The sequence below is a fragment of the Globicephala melas genome, chromosome 2 (assembly GCF_963455315.2).
Source record: "Globicephala melas chromosome 2, mGloMel1.2, whole genome shotgun sequence".
In the NCBI taxonomy this organism is placed as follows: Eukaryota; Metazoa; Chordata; class Mammalia; order Artiodactyla; family Delphinidae; genus Globicephala; species Globicephala melas.
The window spans coordinates 36444876-36460991 of NC_083315.2; the positions used below are offsets into that span (position 1 = coordinate 36444876).

General features: G+C 42.5%; 1 protein-coding gene across 5 annotated transcripts; it reads left to right on the forward strand.

Moving 5' to 3' along the window:
- Positions 1-489: 489 nt before the first annotated feature.
- Positions 490-8080, forward strand: ZNF774 (zinc finger protein 774). Of its 5 annotated transcripts, none has more exons than XM_030878561.2 (4): positions 490-778; positions 2371-2483; positions 5121-5227; positions 5700-8080. In XM_030878561.2, the coding sequence occupies exons 2-4, from the start codon at positions 2377-2379 to the stop codon at positions 6938-6940; spliced, it is 1455 nt and encodes a 484-aa protein (XP_030734421.1). In that variant the 5' UTR covers positions 490-778; positions 2371-2376; the 3' UTR covers positions 6941-8080. The 5 variants fall into 5 exon arrangements, 3 of the variants coding, with proteins under 3 accessions (XP_030734421.1, XP_030734422.1, XP_069900949.1); XM_030878562.2 differs by having other exon boundaries at positions 503-629; XR_009562865.1 differs by lacking the exons at positions 5121-5227; positions 5700-8080 and adding an exon at positions 4139-4531.
- The last annotated feature ends 8036 nt before the right edge of the window (positions 8081-16116 follow it).

Sequence of the window (16116 nt, forward strand, 5' to 3'; positions counted from 1 at the left end):
CTGAATTGACCTGGAACTTGGCCGCGGCTCTGGCCGCCCCGGGGTAAGGCGGGGGACCCAGCAGAGGCGACTGCACCGCAAGGTTATAGCGCTGAGCTGCTCCACGCTCTGGAAGGTGCCAGAGCGCGGGAGATGCTGTGGTTGGTAAAGGCTGCACGGCGCTAGTCAGGTGAGGCCTGGAGGTTCGCATCTGCAGATCCATCTTTGGGTGTACAGTCTTTGGATCCTCTTCTCAGCTCTGAAGAGGCGGTTCCAGCGGTCGGGTAGCTCGGGTGAACTGGGTTTAGCCCTTGTCACCGCTCGGAACTGGGTGTCCCGGGACTCCCAGTCCTTTTAGGTCTTGCTCAGGACTACACTTCCCAAAAGGCTCCGCGGTGATTGAAAGCTCTATCAGCCTATGGACGGGGGAGACTTCTCATCCCAGAAACTGAGAAGCCAATGGCAAGAGGACGGGGGCGGTATTTTCCGGCTGCTGGCTGTCTTGTCCAGAGTCCCACCTGTGTCCCCACAGCCCTGTCACGAATCCCAGTCGGGTTCTGGGCGGGACTGCCACGGCGTTGCGGGCCGGGTGCGGCTCGGCGGTGGAGGACTCTCACTTCGTGCTCCATCCCGGGCTGGGCCCCGGGGCGGTGAGTGATCCGGGGAAGGAGACTGCGGCTGCAGCCCGGGCGCCGCTGAGGGGCGTGGATGGGGCTCGCCCGCCGCCCCGGCGTTGTCTCTGCCGGGTCCTCGCGCTCGCCTTTCCGAGCCCGCGGGTCTTGCTGAGGAGTGGGGAGAGGTAGCTGCGCTTTTCTCTGCCGGTGTCGGGATAGCTCATCCTCTTAATTTTTTTGCTCCTCGGTGGTGGTCCTCTGGTTTCAGTTTAGCTTTGCGACCCTTTGACCGCTGCACCTAGATTAGGGCCTACAGCACCGCGAGGGAGGAGAATGGGTGTCGGCCCTACCCGTGCGGTCATGTTCCTATTAATAAACCCAGTGAACAAACTAGTGCTTCTCACAATGGCACTTAGTCACAGCACCTCAGCGGTCTAGGGCCTTTGAGGTCTCCTGTACGGGGGGGCAGGAGACCGGGTGGCAGGAGACCGGGTGGGAAACAGGGTTTCTCTAACCTTGGCTGAGAACTCTCCATCCCGCTGTCTCCTGCAGGTGGGCCCCTGCTGTTGGGTTTTGTAATGAATGGAGAAATAAAATGTATGCTCAAAACTCATTACAGTTTTCACTTCCTAATGACATTATTTTTGTTTGTTAAGGTTTTAAACCAGAGAGATGAAATGTATTCCCACGGCTTTTAGGCTCCTAAAAACCCAGTACTTTATAAGTGACCAATAGCAATATGTGTGAATGCATAAATGTTTCCATGAAAAGTGTGTGTATTCTAGTAATGCACAGGTGCTCTGATTGGTGAGACAAAAGATGTGAAAGAGTAAAAGTTCCTCACCCCGGTATGATCCATCCTCCACTGAAATGCAGAATTCTTTGTAGAAGGTTCATCTATTCAATCAGCTGGCTGACTATATTTGTTTTTAGTGGAAACTCTTCAAGGGGGAAAACAAACAAAAAAACAAACATTATCCTATATTACTTTGTGACTCCTAATGCCTAACAGAATATTAATTATTGAATAAATTACTGATCCATCCAGTAACCTGACCATCTCCCCCCAAATAATTTTTTCATGATAGTGATGTTAATTTTATTAATGTGTTAATGATTGTTTTCAGCCCCCAAGCATTTTGTTTTGTGCTTATCGCCATTGAATTTCACTTAATTTTACAGCTTATCCATGTTGTTTTTTAAAATCCATGTCTTTTTAAGTCCCATTTCTGACTGCATTAAACCTTGAAATAGAATGATACCTAGGGCAGTTCCTTTTGGGCTTCTGCATAGTTTGTCCCTTGAAGTTGACACTAAATCTACAAGCCAGGAAAAGTCAGCTATTCTCATAACTAATATGAGTCTAATGAAGTCCGCAATTTCCTACCTAGCTGAGGAAAATGTAGTTGGAGAGAATCCAAAGCTTTCCAGAAATTGAGTTATACCTGTGCACTCTCTCCTCTGTTTATCTTGTCCATCATGGACAATTTGTTCCTCAAAAAGTTAATGTCTCCAAAAGACTGAGCGTTTTGCAGATGTGTTTGGGAGGTCCAGGACTCATTTTGTGATGAGAAAGTTGGCCAAAGGAAAGGTTATGTTAAAACAGAATAAGGAAAGCATCCCTTCTGTGGTTGACAGCATTTACCTCAGAGCTATCTATTCTGGTCAGCGGGTTTTCTTTAGGTATGTTGGGGCCATAGTGGCTGTATTTTGGTTTTGAGACAATGGTGAGAATATCTAAAGAGCTCTTGATGCATACTGAGGTCTCTTGCTGTAGGAACTGATGATGTGGCTGGGGACTTCAGGGACGAGTGGATTACCTGGACACTGCTTAGAGAGTCCTCTTCAGGGATACCACCCAGCACAGTTAGAAGAATGGGCTCTCAAAGGGTAAGGATGCTACTCTCCTTTATCTTAGATATTTTGAGAGGGTTGTTGGTCTCTTAGAGCTTCAGATCTCTGTGAGAGTAATTGTTACCTCCCTGGCAGAAAAAGAATGACTTCCATTTTTATGGCACTTAGTAGTTTGCAGATTTATTTGATATTTATTGTCTTACTGATATCTCACCATAACTCTTTGATATATTTTCATCCCCCTTTTCCAGCTCAGGATCCTGAGACTCAAAAAGTTAAGTGGCAGAGGTGAGAGTTCAACCCAGGTCTTTGTGGAAAAGGGGGAGCTCTCCCCATGGCTTTTTTCCTGTCACTTAAAAAAAAAAAAAACCCTCCAGTGCTCTTTCTAAAATACTGTGGCAGGACTTCCCTGGCCCTCCAGTGGATAAGACTCCATGCTCCCACTGCAGGGGGCGCCGGTTCAATCCCTGGTTAGGGAACTAAGATCCTGCATGCTGCACCGTGTGGCCAAAAAAAAAAAAACGAAAAAAAGGGGGGAAAAAATACCATGGCAATGCCTTCTCCCTGCTTTACTTCATATCTAATACACAAGTGATACGTACTCACAAAAAAAGGCAAGCAAAATGAAAACAACAGTCATCCATCCCACTGCTGAAGAGTTACGATCCTTCCAGCCATTTTCCTAAGCATATATACAATTAAAAAAAAAAAGAAAAGAAAAGAAAAAAATTGGGATCATACTGAATATTCAGTTGTAAATCTTACTTTCTTACACATTGTATTGTGAATATATTTTGACAATAAATATCTGTACATTACTTAAAATAACCACTTAGTATTTTGTTTTATGGAATACAGCAATTACATTAAATTGAACCATATATGTGACCATTTTTTGACCACTTTTTACCTATAAACTGCCAATTTCATATGGCTCAATCAAATGTAATTATTTCTTCGTTGAGGGACATTTAGGTTATTTCAAATTTTCAGCTATATTGTGATGATGATCTCTTAGCTAATTGTCTTTTTGAAAGTATTGTTTATTGAAGCATAATGAGTTAATAATTAGCTAATATATCTTTTGCACAACTTTCTTTCTTTTTCTTTTCTTTTCTTTTTTTCATTTCCTTAGAATTCCCAGAATTAGAATTGCTGGGTTTGAGAATAGATTTCTAAGGTATTTGGTGTTTTTGAAAAATGCCTTCCAAAAAGATTGAACCAAGCTATTTATTTCTGTTAGCATTGTATGAAAGTGTCCATTTCTTCATATTCTATCATGGTAGGTATCATAATCTAAGAGTCTGGATAAAATAATAGTAATAGCTAACATTTACTGAGGACTTAATCACTTAATCCTCACGACAACTCTGTAAGGTGGGTTTTATCATTATCCCTAATTTATAGATGAAGACACTGAGACACAGAGAGTTTAAGTAACTTTCCTGAGGTCACACAGCTAGTAAGAGGCAGAGTTAGGATTCAAATTCAGGCAATATGACTCTTGAGTTTGCACTCTTTACCTCTACACTATATTGCCTAAGTGTATCATTGTTTTAATTTGAATTTCTTTGGTTAATGTTGAGGTTAAAAGTTTTCCACATATTTATAAGCTGCTTGTATTTCTTTCTTTTCTGAATTGCCTATTCATGTTCTTTGTCCATTTTTTTGTTTTTGTTTTTTCTTACAAGTGTTTGTCTTTTTCTCATGGCAATACCGACTGCTGCCCTTCTGGGAAAATTTAAAAAGTAAACATGGGGCTTACTTGGTGGCGCAGTGGTTAAGAATCCGCCTGCCAATGCAGGGGACACGGGTTCATGCCCTGGTCTGGGAAGATCTCACATGCGGCGGAGCAACTAAGCCCGTGCGCCGCAACTACTGAGCCTGCGCTCTAGAGCCCGCGAGCCACAACTACTGAAGCCACATGCCTAGAGCCCGTGCTCCACAACAAGAGAAGCTACCACAATGAGAAGCCCGCGCACCGCAGCTAGAGAAAGCCTGCGCGCAGCAAAAAAGACCCAACGCAGCCAAAAATAAATAAATATTTTTAAAATAAATAAATAAAAAATAAAAAGTAAACATTATATAGTTAACTTCCTTGATTCTTTCTATGGGGGAGGTCATGGCAGCTTTGTTTTGATAAAATTATATCTCCACGTGGGCTTCCCTGGTGGCGTGGTGTTTGAGAGTCTGCCTGCCGATGCAGGAGACACAGGTTCGCGTCCTGGTCCGGGAGGATCCCACATGCCGCGGAGCGGCTGGGCCCGTGAGCCATGGCCGCTGAGCCTGCGGCACGTCCGGAACCTGTGCTCCACAATGGGAGCGGCCACATCAGTGAGAGGCCCACGTACCGAACAAAACAAAACAAAATTATATCTCCACATGGGTTTAGCCTTGTGCCTTGAGAGATGAGTTATTGTGCTTATTCTAGAATTTCTATCACCCAAGTCTGATTTTTTTTTTTTTAATGGGAGGAAAAGAGCTTTTTCTCAGCCTCTTGGGGAGAGCACCCTTTTTTATCACTTCATCATGGCTGCCCTTTTAAAGAGACTTAACACACATTAGAGTTTCCTGGGGTGTTCTACTCCACCTAGGGAAGAAGGGGGGGATTGCATTTTGCTCAGGCCTTGTGTGATGGCTCACATTAACATCCTGTGTTCACCTTCCTTATAGGATTTCTAGACCAAGTGCAATCTCCCAGCTAGAGCAGAAGGAAGAGCCATGGGTCCTACCACTCCAAAATTTTGAGACTAGGAAGATCCTGAGGGAAAGTCACACAGGTGAGATGTGTTACCCAGTGGGCAGAAATCTAGCGTTTCAGCCCTTGTTTAAATGAGGAATTTGGAATGCTGCCCTAGACTTTTGTTCTTACTATTAGAAGGTTAAATTTGACTTCCTGGGCAATCAGTCATTGACCAGATAAAGTCTTCATTTTAAGTAAACATTTCACTTTTGTCTAGACTCTAACATCTTTGAAAGGAGTTGCCCAATTTTGACAATATATGGTATACTCTTGATATGAAGGTCCCCTCAAGATTCACCTGACCATTTTAAAATAAAAAGGGATTAGGAATTCATGTTTTCTGTAAGCTCAATGATCTTCAATAAACTTTTCACAAAGTGAAAACGAGAGTAGTCAAACTAAATGTGGTCTGTTGCAAAAACACTAATTTTTATCTTTCTTGCTGCTTTCTGATGATCTTTCCTGATAAGTGATAACTTTATTCTCTGTTACTTCTGTTAATTTTTCAGACTTTAAGAATCAGGTGGTAAAACTCAATCAGGACATTTCTGAAACAGCAGAACAATGTGGAACATCCTCAGAAAGGGCCAAGAAAGATATTTCTCATGCTCCTCGTTGGGGAGGAAACTGGGAGAGGGGTCTTGAATTAGAAGGGCAGCATGGAACCCTTCTAGGAAAGGGCCAGCAGGAGCCCTTTTCACAGGAGAAGGAATTAAACAAGCTCCTGGAAGGATATATAGGAAAGAAGCCGATGTGTGCAGAATGTGGAAAAAGCTTTAACCAGAGTTCCTATCTCATAAGACACCTAAGAACCCATACCGGTGAGAGGCCTTATAAATGCATGGAGTGTGGGAAAGGCTTCAAACAGAGTTCAGACCTTGTCACCCACCACAGAACACACACGGGGGAGAAACCCTACCAATGCCATGGATGTGGGAAAAAATTCAGCGACAGCTCAACCCTCATCAAACATCAGAGAACCCACACAGGTGAGAGACCCCACGAGTGCCCGGAGTGTGGGAAGACTTTCGGACGGAAACCACACCTCATAATGCACCAAAGAACCCACACAGGAGAGAAGCCCTACACGTGCCTCGAGTGTCATAAAAGCTTTAGTCGCAGCTCCAATTTCATCACCCACCAGAGGACCCACACGGGAGTGAAGCCTTACAGGTGTAATGACTGTGGGGAGAGTTTCAGCCAGAGCTCGGATTTGATTAAGCACCAGCGAACCCACACAGGAGAACGGCCCTTTAAGTGCCCGGAGTGCGGGAAGGGCTTTAGAGATAGTTCCCATTTTGTGGCTCACATGAGCACTCACTCAGGAGAAAGGCCGTTCAGTTGTCCTTACTGCCACAAAAGTTTCAGTCAGAGCTCGCATCTGGTCACGCACCAGAGGACACACACAGGTGAGAGGCCTTTTCAGTGTGACAGCTGTGGGAAAGGATTTGCCGACAGCTCTGCCCTCATCAAGCACCAACGGATCCACACAGGAGAAAGACCCTATAAATGTGGCGAGTGTGGGAAGAGCTTCAATCAGAGCTCCCACTTCATTACCCATCAACGAATCCACTTAGGAGACAGACCCTATCGCTGTCCTGAGTGTGCCAAAACCTTCAATCAGCGTTCCCATTTTCTCACACACCAGAGAACACATACGGGAGAAAAACCGTTTCATTGTAGTAAATGTGACAAGAGCTTCCGACAGAAGGCACACCTTTTATGCCATCAGAACACCCATTTGATCTAGGAGATAGTCTTTAATGGTTCTTCTCCTCCCTTTCAAATTTCCATTGCTATTATCTTTAAGCGCTCCAAATAGAGAAAACCTGAAACTGGGTGTCGGCGGCTCAAGTCGGGCCCTGATCTGTTCTCTTTTTCCGTGCTTTAATGGTGAGGATAAACCTACAGGGTCCAAATAATGTTCTAGACACAAAAGGCATTCCTTCAGTGTTTTTAACTGACTCTTGGACAGAAAAATGTGAGTTTAATGCTTGATGCCTGGTTACTAAAAGAGAAGTGAGATAAATGTAGTCACATTCTCATCGTTAATGATTCATATTTGATATCTTATACAAAGCCCTTGATACAATGCCTGGCCTTTAAAAGACACTCAGTACAGGGTTGGTTGCTTTCATCAGCCTTATTACTCAATGAGGAATTTATTATTGCAGCCCCACAAGCCCAGAACTTGCAAGAAATTAGACTGGAACTAGAAGATTCGGGGTGTGAACACATAGATTTAATAAAACAGAAAACACTCTCCTAATCCAGTGCTATGCAGTCACCAGATGTCTCATTGCCATGACAAGGCAGAATTATCATAGAGGATGTCTGCAGTCTTGTGACTTGGAGACTAGAAGAATTTTAGAAGCTCTTTGTACAGCAGTGTATGAGGTACTCCCCCTGGAAGTTTGCTGCCATCTGAGGCATAGAAAATATCCTGTGATGAACAGTCCAGAGGAACCTGGATGAGGACTGTAAAATTCTGGAAGCAAAGTTGCTGAGAATGTTAAATGATATTGCAGGGATCCTTCCCGGCATTTAGCTGAAGGATGTAACCCTTGTTTTGTAATTTGCTGGGTCACTGGCCCTTTAGTTGTAAGTTAAGGCAAGTCTCTGATCCTTTTAGGGTCATTCATTTTATGCACTAGTATAGTCCTCTATTTAATTGAAGAAATGGAGGGAAGGCAGTGTGTTGGAAGGCACACCAACTTCGTTGAGAAGGTGAGGTGTTTGTGTCTTGGCCCCTTGACACTTAATTTGGCCAGACTTTCCCCTTCTCTCAGGCCCTACCTTACTTACCTCACAAGGTTACTGTGAGGATCTGATACATATACACGCACGTGCACACACACGCAAGCACTTTGTTGTTAAACTATAAAGTGTAATACCTGTAAAGTTTAATGTTACGGTATTGTTGCCAGTGTCTTTTCTTCCAAGGAGCTGTGGCTAATGTTTCCGAAGGTGTCCCACTTTCTCTCATATTGAGGGACTTCTTTTTTTACCTATTGAAAACCTAAGGCCTTCAAATGCTCAACTCATTATGTGACTCATTACGGGTCACGTGATGAACTAACGGAAGAGCCAGGATATCTCTGCAGGTCTCCTCTTCAACAACATGGAACAGACCAGCTCTAGGATTTGTTAGAGTGTCTCTGAGACACCACAGGCCTGGAGGACCCATATTATATCCATCAAACCACTCTGAATTTGGAAATGATGGAGGGATGTAGCCTACATGCCCGAAAGCTTTATAGGGTCCTGTGCTGGGGTCCTCGATCCTCATGGCAGATATAAGTGGTTAAGGAGGGAGTTGGGTGTTGAACACTCCAGAGAGAAGAGTGGGGGACTGAAGGTGTTTTCTTTCAAGCTTTCCTGTGTCAATACAGACTAAATTAATACATCAGCCTTGGAACACTAGTTCTCTTCCATTATATGGAGTACCACCTGAGTGCTGTAACTCATGTGGGGATAGAACTCAGCTGATAACCTAAACTCTTTCTTTAATAGGTAATTATCAGAAAAAAAAAAATCTGGGGCTTCCCTGGTGGCGCAGTGGTTGGGAGTCCGCCTGCCGATGCAGGGGACGCGGGTTTGTGCCCCGGTCCGGGAAGATCCCACATGCCGCGGAGTGGCTGGGCCTGTGAGCCATGGTCGCTGGGCCTGCGCGTCCGGAGCCTGTGCTCCTCAGCGGGAGAGGCCACAACAGTGAGAGGCCCGCGTACCGCAAAAAAAAAAAAAAAAAAAAAAATCTGGTTAATCCAGAGATGTAAATTCTTAAAATGTGAGCCCAGACCAGTAGCATTATCATCACCTGGACACTTGTTAGAAATGCAAATTCTAAGTCCCCACCCCAGACCTACTGAACTGGAAACTCTAGGGGTGAGGTCCAGCAATATGTGGCTTAATAAGCCCTCCAGGTGATTATAATGCATACCCAAGGTTGAGAACCACTGCTTTAAAAGGTAGCTCTTCTACTAAATGTAGACACAGTACTATTATTGCTCCTACCAAAAATGAACAGTGATTTTGTAATCATCAAATACTCCAGTCAATTTTCACGTTTCCCTAATTATCTTGTGTTTTTTGTTTTTATTTATTTATTTATTTATTTGGCCTTGCTGCATGGTTTGCGGGATCTCAGTTCCCCGACCAGGAATTGAACCTGGGCCGCTGCAGCGAAAGTGCCGAGTCCTAACCACTGGACCGCCAGGGAATTCCCTGTTTTTATTTTTTAGAGACCAAATAAGGTCTCTACATTCAATTGGTTGATATATTCCTCACAAAATCCTCCCTCTTCTCTCTCTCTCTCACTTTTTCTTGTATTTCATTTGTTGAAAAAAAACCTTGTCCTTTAACTGTCTCCCACAGGTCTGTATTTGGCTAATTCCATCCTATGGGGGTCCTTTAACATGCTCCTCTATCCTCTGCTTTCCTAATATTGGTAGTTGGATCTGTAAACATGATCAGGTTCAGATTTGGGAGAGGGGGGGCAAGAATACTCCATAGTGATCTTATGTAACTTCTATCAAGAGGTACCTGGCGTTTTGTTTTTGTTTTAGTTTTTCTGTCTCTTTTCTTGTAATGTTAGCAGCCATCGATAAGCCCTAATTTCACTTCGGTTTGCCAAATGATGATATTTTAAATCCGTCGCTCCTTCTTCATTTATTAGTTGAAATACTTCTATAAAGAGAACTACCCCTAATCAACTATTTGGTTTTTCCCTGAGGTACAGTTTGTATAGGAACAGCACAACAGCTGCTTGATTAGGACTCCTTTGATTTTTTTTTTAATATCACTATATAAATTTTGGCCTCCATGCCTTAGATTTCGGAGTCCCTTCCAGTGAGAGACTCTTCTCTGACAGGACATTTATACATGCATACAACTCAGAATAACTTTTCTCATGGCCTTTGATGTTTTTCTCCTGCCTACCCCTCTCCAGTTTGTCTAGGTTCGCCAGAAAGCATTGTGCTGAAGAGCTCACTAAATACTTGAGTGATTCCTCAGGGATGGACTTGCTAAGTTGCCAATTAATATTTCCCGATACTATCCAGGCCTGAAAACAGGAGAGGAAATTACATTCCCATTAGCTGGGAATGGTTTTACATCCCTTTCATGGTAATATGAGAGTATACCATCTTCATTTATCTTACCTACCCAAGCATTGTTCTAAATCAAATATGATCAGTATGTTAAATAATAACAGCAATAAGGTATAACAATCAGATCAGAAGGTAAGGAAAAAAACTGGCAGGCAGAGGTACGGGGTAATTCATGTGAAATCCAGGGGTACCATCTCTCCAGGGGAGGAAGTGTTTCGGCCTGGGGCGGGGGTACAACAGGGAATGAGAAAGTTCGGACATTCTGAGAATCTGGCACTGGATTAATGTGAAATGTCCTAGAAGAGTGTCCTGCAAGAAGGAGTCAGTTAGAGGACATGGAGGGACACAAAAGCTGCATTATTAGCACAAGCAGGCATGACCCTCACCCCAGCTAGGAATGTGATGTGTGCTCATGGTCTGTGAGCAACCCTAGATTTAGGAGGCAGGGTGTGGAAGCAGCACAGAACCAAGGGTCTGAAGAGCCAGCCTCTGGTTTTGGTGAGGTTATTTACTAGCCATCTGGTTTTGGACAGGTCAGTTGATCACTCTAGGCTTCAGTCTATCTGAGAAATCAGAAAAAACATCTTTGTCTCTAACACTTTACAAATTTGGGGCTCTCACAGACCCTAGGATCGTCCACGTCGAGAGCAAGCGCTTCCACACGGACACCTTCAAGCTCTGAGGGGATAAAAGCAGGTCATCGATAGCCTGGCTCCCTCTCTCTCTCCCACTCCTCAGCCCTCCCCAGGCTCCGGCCCCTCCTATGCAGACTTCCTAGTAGTATTTAACAGACAGCTCACTGGCTTATAACATAAATAGTCTTTTTCTTTCACCCTGTTTCTCATATTGTACAGATGTGTCTACCTTATAAGATGTGAGCTCTTGAGGGGCGATGCATGACTTGCTTTGCGGCTCTGCTACCTGCCCCCTACCCCGCGCCCCCCAGCCATGAGCAGGGAATACTTAAATGGTATTGGCGAGAGTCAAGATGACTGACTTTTCATAGTTCCCTTTGTTTCTACCCTATGACTGGGCTTCTTGCACATTCTCCACACCTCCTCTCTCCCTCACTTCAGAATCCACGTCATCACCAAGCCCTATCAGCTTTACCTCCCAGATTCCTCTCAACCCCATCTGTCAGCCGTCCCATCTCCACCACTAAGCTCTTGTCCCAGGGGACCACCATCTCTCGTCTGAATTCCTGCAGTGGCCTCCCAACTGACGTCGCAGGTTTGATTTGATTTTATATTTTTGTTTTTATGTATGTATGTATTATTTATTTATTTATTTTGCGATACGCAGACCTCTCACTGTTGTGGCCTCTCCCGTTGCGGAGCACAGGCTCCGGACGTGCAGGCTCAGCAGCCATGGCTCACGGGCCCAGCCGCTCCGCGGCATGTGGGATCTTCCCGGACCGGGGCACGAACTCATGTCCCCTGCATCGGCAGGCAGACTCTCAACCACTGCGCCACCAGGGAAGCCCTTATCCTCTTTTATTTTCATCAAAGGCTTTACACCTTCCTGATCTTTTCTTGTTTACTTATTTGTTTTGGTAAACTTCACTGGGGGGAGGGAGCCATTTCTCCTATTTGCCATTCTTTCCCTGGCACCTAAAACAGTGCCTGCTATGTAGTAGGTGCTCAGTAAATGTTCATTGGATGAATTAATGAAGGCGTGCTCACAGGCAAGGAACTTGTGCTAGAAAAGCAGCAGTGTGAGACAAAGCGGGACAGGTGAGTGAGGGTCACACCAAGAAGGCTCTTAGTTGCCAAACTGAGTTTGGATATTATTCTCTGGGGAATGGAGTGTCTGTCATTGATGGTTTTCCAATAGAGGAGAAGCATGGTCAGCATTTGAGGAAGTTTGATTTGGCAGCCATGTGTAAGTCATATTCAAGAGAGAAAAATTAAAGACGTTGCTTCAATCCATGACATAAAGAGCTTAGTGTCTGACCCATAGTGAGTCTCCAATAAATGAATGTTATCACCAAGCACTGTGGCAGGCACTGGGAGATACAGAACAAAAAGGCAAGATCAATAAACCTTTCTACCTCAAAAGAATTCTTCCTAAACCCTAGTGTCACATTCCTTCCCTCCCCTTTTTGTCAAACTTCCATTAATATTAATATATATTATATTCTCAGGGCTGTCATGTCTAGGCTCTTTTAATCAGGCTTCCCACCTCCAGCGTGCCTCTGGCTTAGATTTCACTTTCCCCGTTTCCTGTATTTTGCTGGTGCCAAGTCACGTAGCTTCTGCCTCCACACTGCCCCCACCCCCTTAATTGTAAAAGCACCACGTGCTTTCTGTAAAAATTTCCAAAAAATACAGAAGCGCCCAAAGTAAAAAAATGGAAATGCCTTGTCTTTTCCTCATTCCTTCCCACAACCTCACTCCCCGGATTTCAACTCTGTGATAATCTGTCATCCCAAATCTTGTTCCTAGCTCCTCTTTTCCATCCGCACTCCAGTATCTGAACTAAAGGCATGGTTTTTCCACCTCTTCTCTTTGATTTTTCCCTTCAGTTCAGCTTGAAAAACATTTATTGAGTGCTATGTACCAAGTCCTACACCAGACACTGGAAGTACAAAGACAAAACAGTGAAAGAGGTCCACATTTAAAAAGCTGTTGTACTTGGGCAAGTTACTTACTCTCTTTGACACTTACTTCCTTATCTGTAAAATGAGGATAAGCTCAGTACCTTCTTTATGGGGTTGGATGAGGATTAATGAGATGATACATAGAATACTCTTTGCATAGTGCCTGGTACATTGTATCTGCTCTATAAATGTCAATGACAACAGTGATAATGATGATAATCTTTGCCTTGGAGGAGTTTATAGGTTAATGAGGAAACTTGAAGAATAAGAATTACCTAGGTGAAGAAAGATGGGAAAATATTTTTGGAAAAGCAGAGACAAGCAGTTTAAATGAAATTAAAAGGTAAATTTAGAGAGCTGGAAGAATAAAAAGTAACAGCTTGGACTTATCCTCTAAGAATATTTCTCAAAACTACCTGCATTAGTCCTACTCGGGGGTGCTTGTTTAAAATGCAGATTTAGTGGCCCCACCTCCAGCAAATTTGGTAAATTCACACAGTGGAAATGTTGAATACATCAGGACAAATGAACAAGCTACAGTTATAAGCATTAACACAGATACACCTCAATAACTCAATATTAAGCACAAAAAATAAGACACAGAAAATACATACAGTAAATGTCAAAATACAACAAAGACTAAAACAGGCAAAACCAAATATTATATTGCTTAAGTAATAAGGACACACAAACTGTAATGAAAAGAAAAGGATTTATTAATATAAAATTCAGGGTAGAGGTTAACTAGAATGGGGAAGAAGGATGCTAAGTTTCTATTTCTTAAGCTGGGTGCTGAGCACACAGAGTTTCTTTTTATTATAATTCTTTAATATACATTATTTATATACTTTTTATTTACAAGATATTTCACAAGAAAAAAGCAAATAGGAAAACAGAATAGTCTTCCAGAGACTGACCTTTTCCATTTTTTTTTTTTTTTAAATTTATTTATTTATTTATTTATTTGGCTGCGCCAGGTCTTAATTGCCGTGTGCGGCCCTGTGAGATCTTTAGTTGCGGCACGTGGGATCTAGTTCCCTGACCAGGGATTGAACCTGGACCCCCTGCATTGGAAGCACAGAGTCTCAACCACTGGACCACCAGGGAAGTCCCTGACCTTTTCCACTTAAACCTCGTAGAGTTGAGTTATACTAAGAAAGAAGAGAGAAAAAAATAAAAAAAGACCATCCAAAATGCCTGGGTCTGAACAGACACCTGGCCAATCTCCTCCATTTTTTCTCAATCACACACTCACACTTTCTCACTTTTCCTTCAGCTAAAAAACAAACCCTCCCTTTATGTATATCAATTAGTGCAAATGACCGTTCAGAAGATTACAAGCCCACCCTCCTATAAATAGCCAACTTCATACTGCTGTCTGAATGGAGGATGCCCTGCTATATTAATAATGCTCTTGCGAACATCCTTTTTTTTTTCTCTCAGAAAAAAATGTTTCCACATTTTAGATTATTTCCACAGGGTGTGAACATTTTACAGCTCTCGTTGCTTGCTGCCAAATCATCTTCCGAGTGAACTGTACCAATTTACAATGCTACCAGCAATAAATGACTACCAATTTCACCACACCCTCACCCTCAAAAAACATTTTTGCTAATTTAATAGACATGATTCTTACATCTTGTTTTAATGTACATTTCTTTATCAGTGAAGTTGAACATTTTTTCCTATGTTAGCTTCTTTATTTCTTCTGTTGTTTGTCATTCTTGTATTTAGGGTATAGGATCAGAATCAAAGAACTCCACTATTTGAGGAAGTTACTTTTTTCCTGCTCCCTTCCCTTCCCCTCCCTGCTTTATTACTTTTTTACTTCATAAATTACACATGTTCATTTTAGAAATATCAGAAAATATAATTAAGCAAACAAGAAAGGTAAAATCACCTATTACCCCACCTTCCAGAGATAATCACTACTGTTTATTGTACATCCTTTTAAACTTTTTCTCTAACAAAGATATTCACAAACATATCACATAACCTTTCTGAGCCTGTTTCCCCATCTATAAAATGAGAATACTTTTCTTCAAGTTGATAATTAAACGAGCTGGTGTATGTGAAAATGATCTATATGCTGCAGGATGTTATATAAATATAAATGCAAGTTGCTGTGCTTATTCCATAAAATACCCTTTATTCTGCCAAACAGAACGGTGACACTTTGTTCCCTGAATGTAGCCTGCCCTCTCCAGAACATGCTTCTCTCTAGAATGACTTGCTGCCTCAATTCTTCAGACTAAACAAGTATTCACTTATTTTTTTTAATTCAATATGTAAGATATACAAAAGGGGGAATTCCCTGGTGGTCCAGTGGTCAGGACTCAGCACTTTCACTGTCATGGGCCAGGGTTCAATCCCTGGTCGGGGAATTAGGTTCCCACATGCCATGTGGTGTGGCCAGAAAAAAAAAAGATATACAAAAGGTATAAAGAGTAGAGCAAAAGCAACCATGTACCTACCATGCAGCTTAAGAAATTTCAAAAAAGAAGGAAAGAAAGAAAAATGATTTTACACTTAAAGTTTACACCAATACACTAAAGTTTCCTGTGAACCCCCTCCCCAAATATAGCCCTTCTCCAACCCATATTTCACTCTCCTGAATTTGGTATTTCTCACTCTTATGCCTTTATATTTATTTATGCTCTCTGTCTCTCTGTGTATATTTGTATGGAGATATTGATATAGATCCCTAAGCAATGTATAATATTATTTTGCATAAACTTGTTTATATTGTATATGAATGAGTATCAAGGTAAGTATCCTGTACCACCCCAAATATTATGTTTGTGAGATTCATTCATGTTGGCACATATACTTAATTTCCTTGCTTTAATATTCAGTGTATAATCACAGCACAATTCATCTGTTTTCCTGATGATAGCTATTAGGTCATTTCTGGTTTTTGCTGTCACAGGTATTTCTGTGTATTTTGGTACGTCTCCTTGTGTACATAGATAGGAGTTTCTCTGGGTATACATACCTAGAAGTGAAATTCTGAAGTCACAGGCTGAGTGCATCTTTAGCTAGATATTGCCAAATTATTCTCCAAAGTGGTCGTACTAATTTCCATTCTCACCAGAAGTATATAAATATTTCCATTACTATTCTTTCTTGTCAATCCTTAGTTTTGTCAGACTTTTGAATTTTTGCAATCTGATGGGTATGAAATAACATTTCATTGTGGTTTTAACATGCATTTCCCTG

Coding starts and splice junctions, on each gene's coding strand:
- ZNF774 (XM_030878561.2), top strand. CDS start 2,377: ATGATGTGGCTGGGGACTTCAGGGACGAGTGGATTACCTGGACACTGC. Junction 2,484..5,120: donor GAAGAATGGGCTCTCAAAGG/GTAAGGATGCTA, acceptor CCTTCCTTATAG/GATTTCTAGACCAAGTGCAA. Junction 5,228..5,699: donor CCTGAGGGAAAGTCACACAG/GTGAGATGTGTT, acceptor TTAATTTTTCAG/ACTTTAAGAATCAGGTGGTA.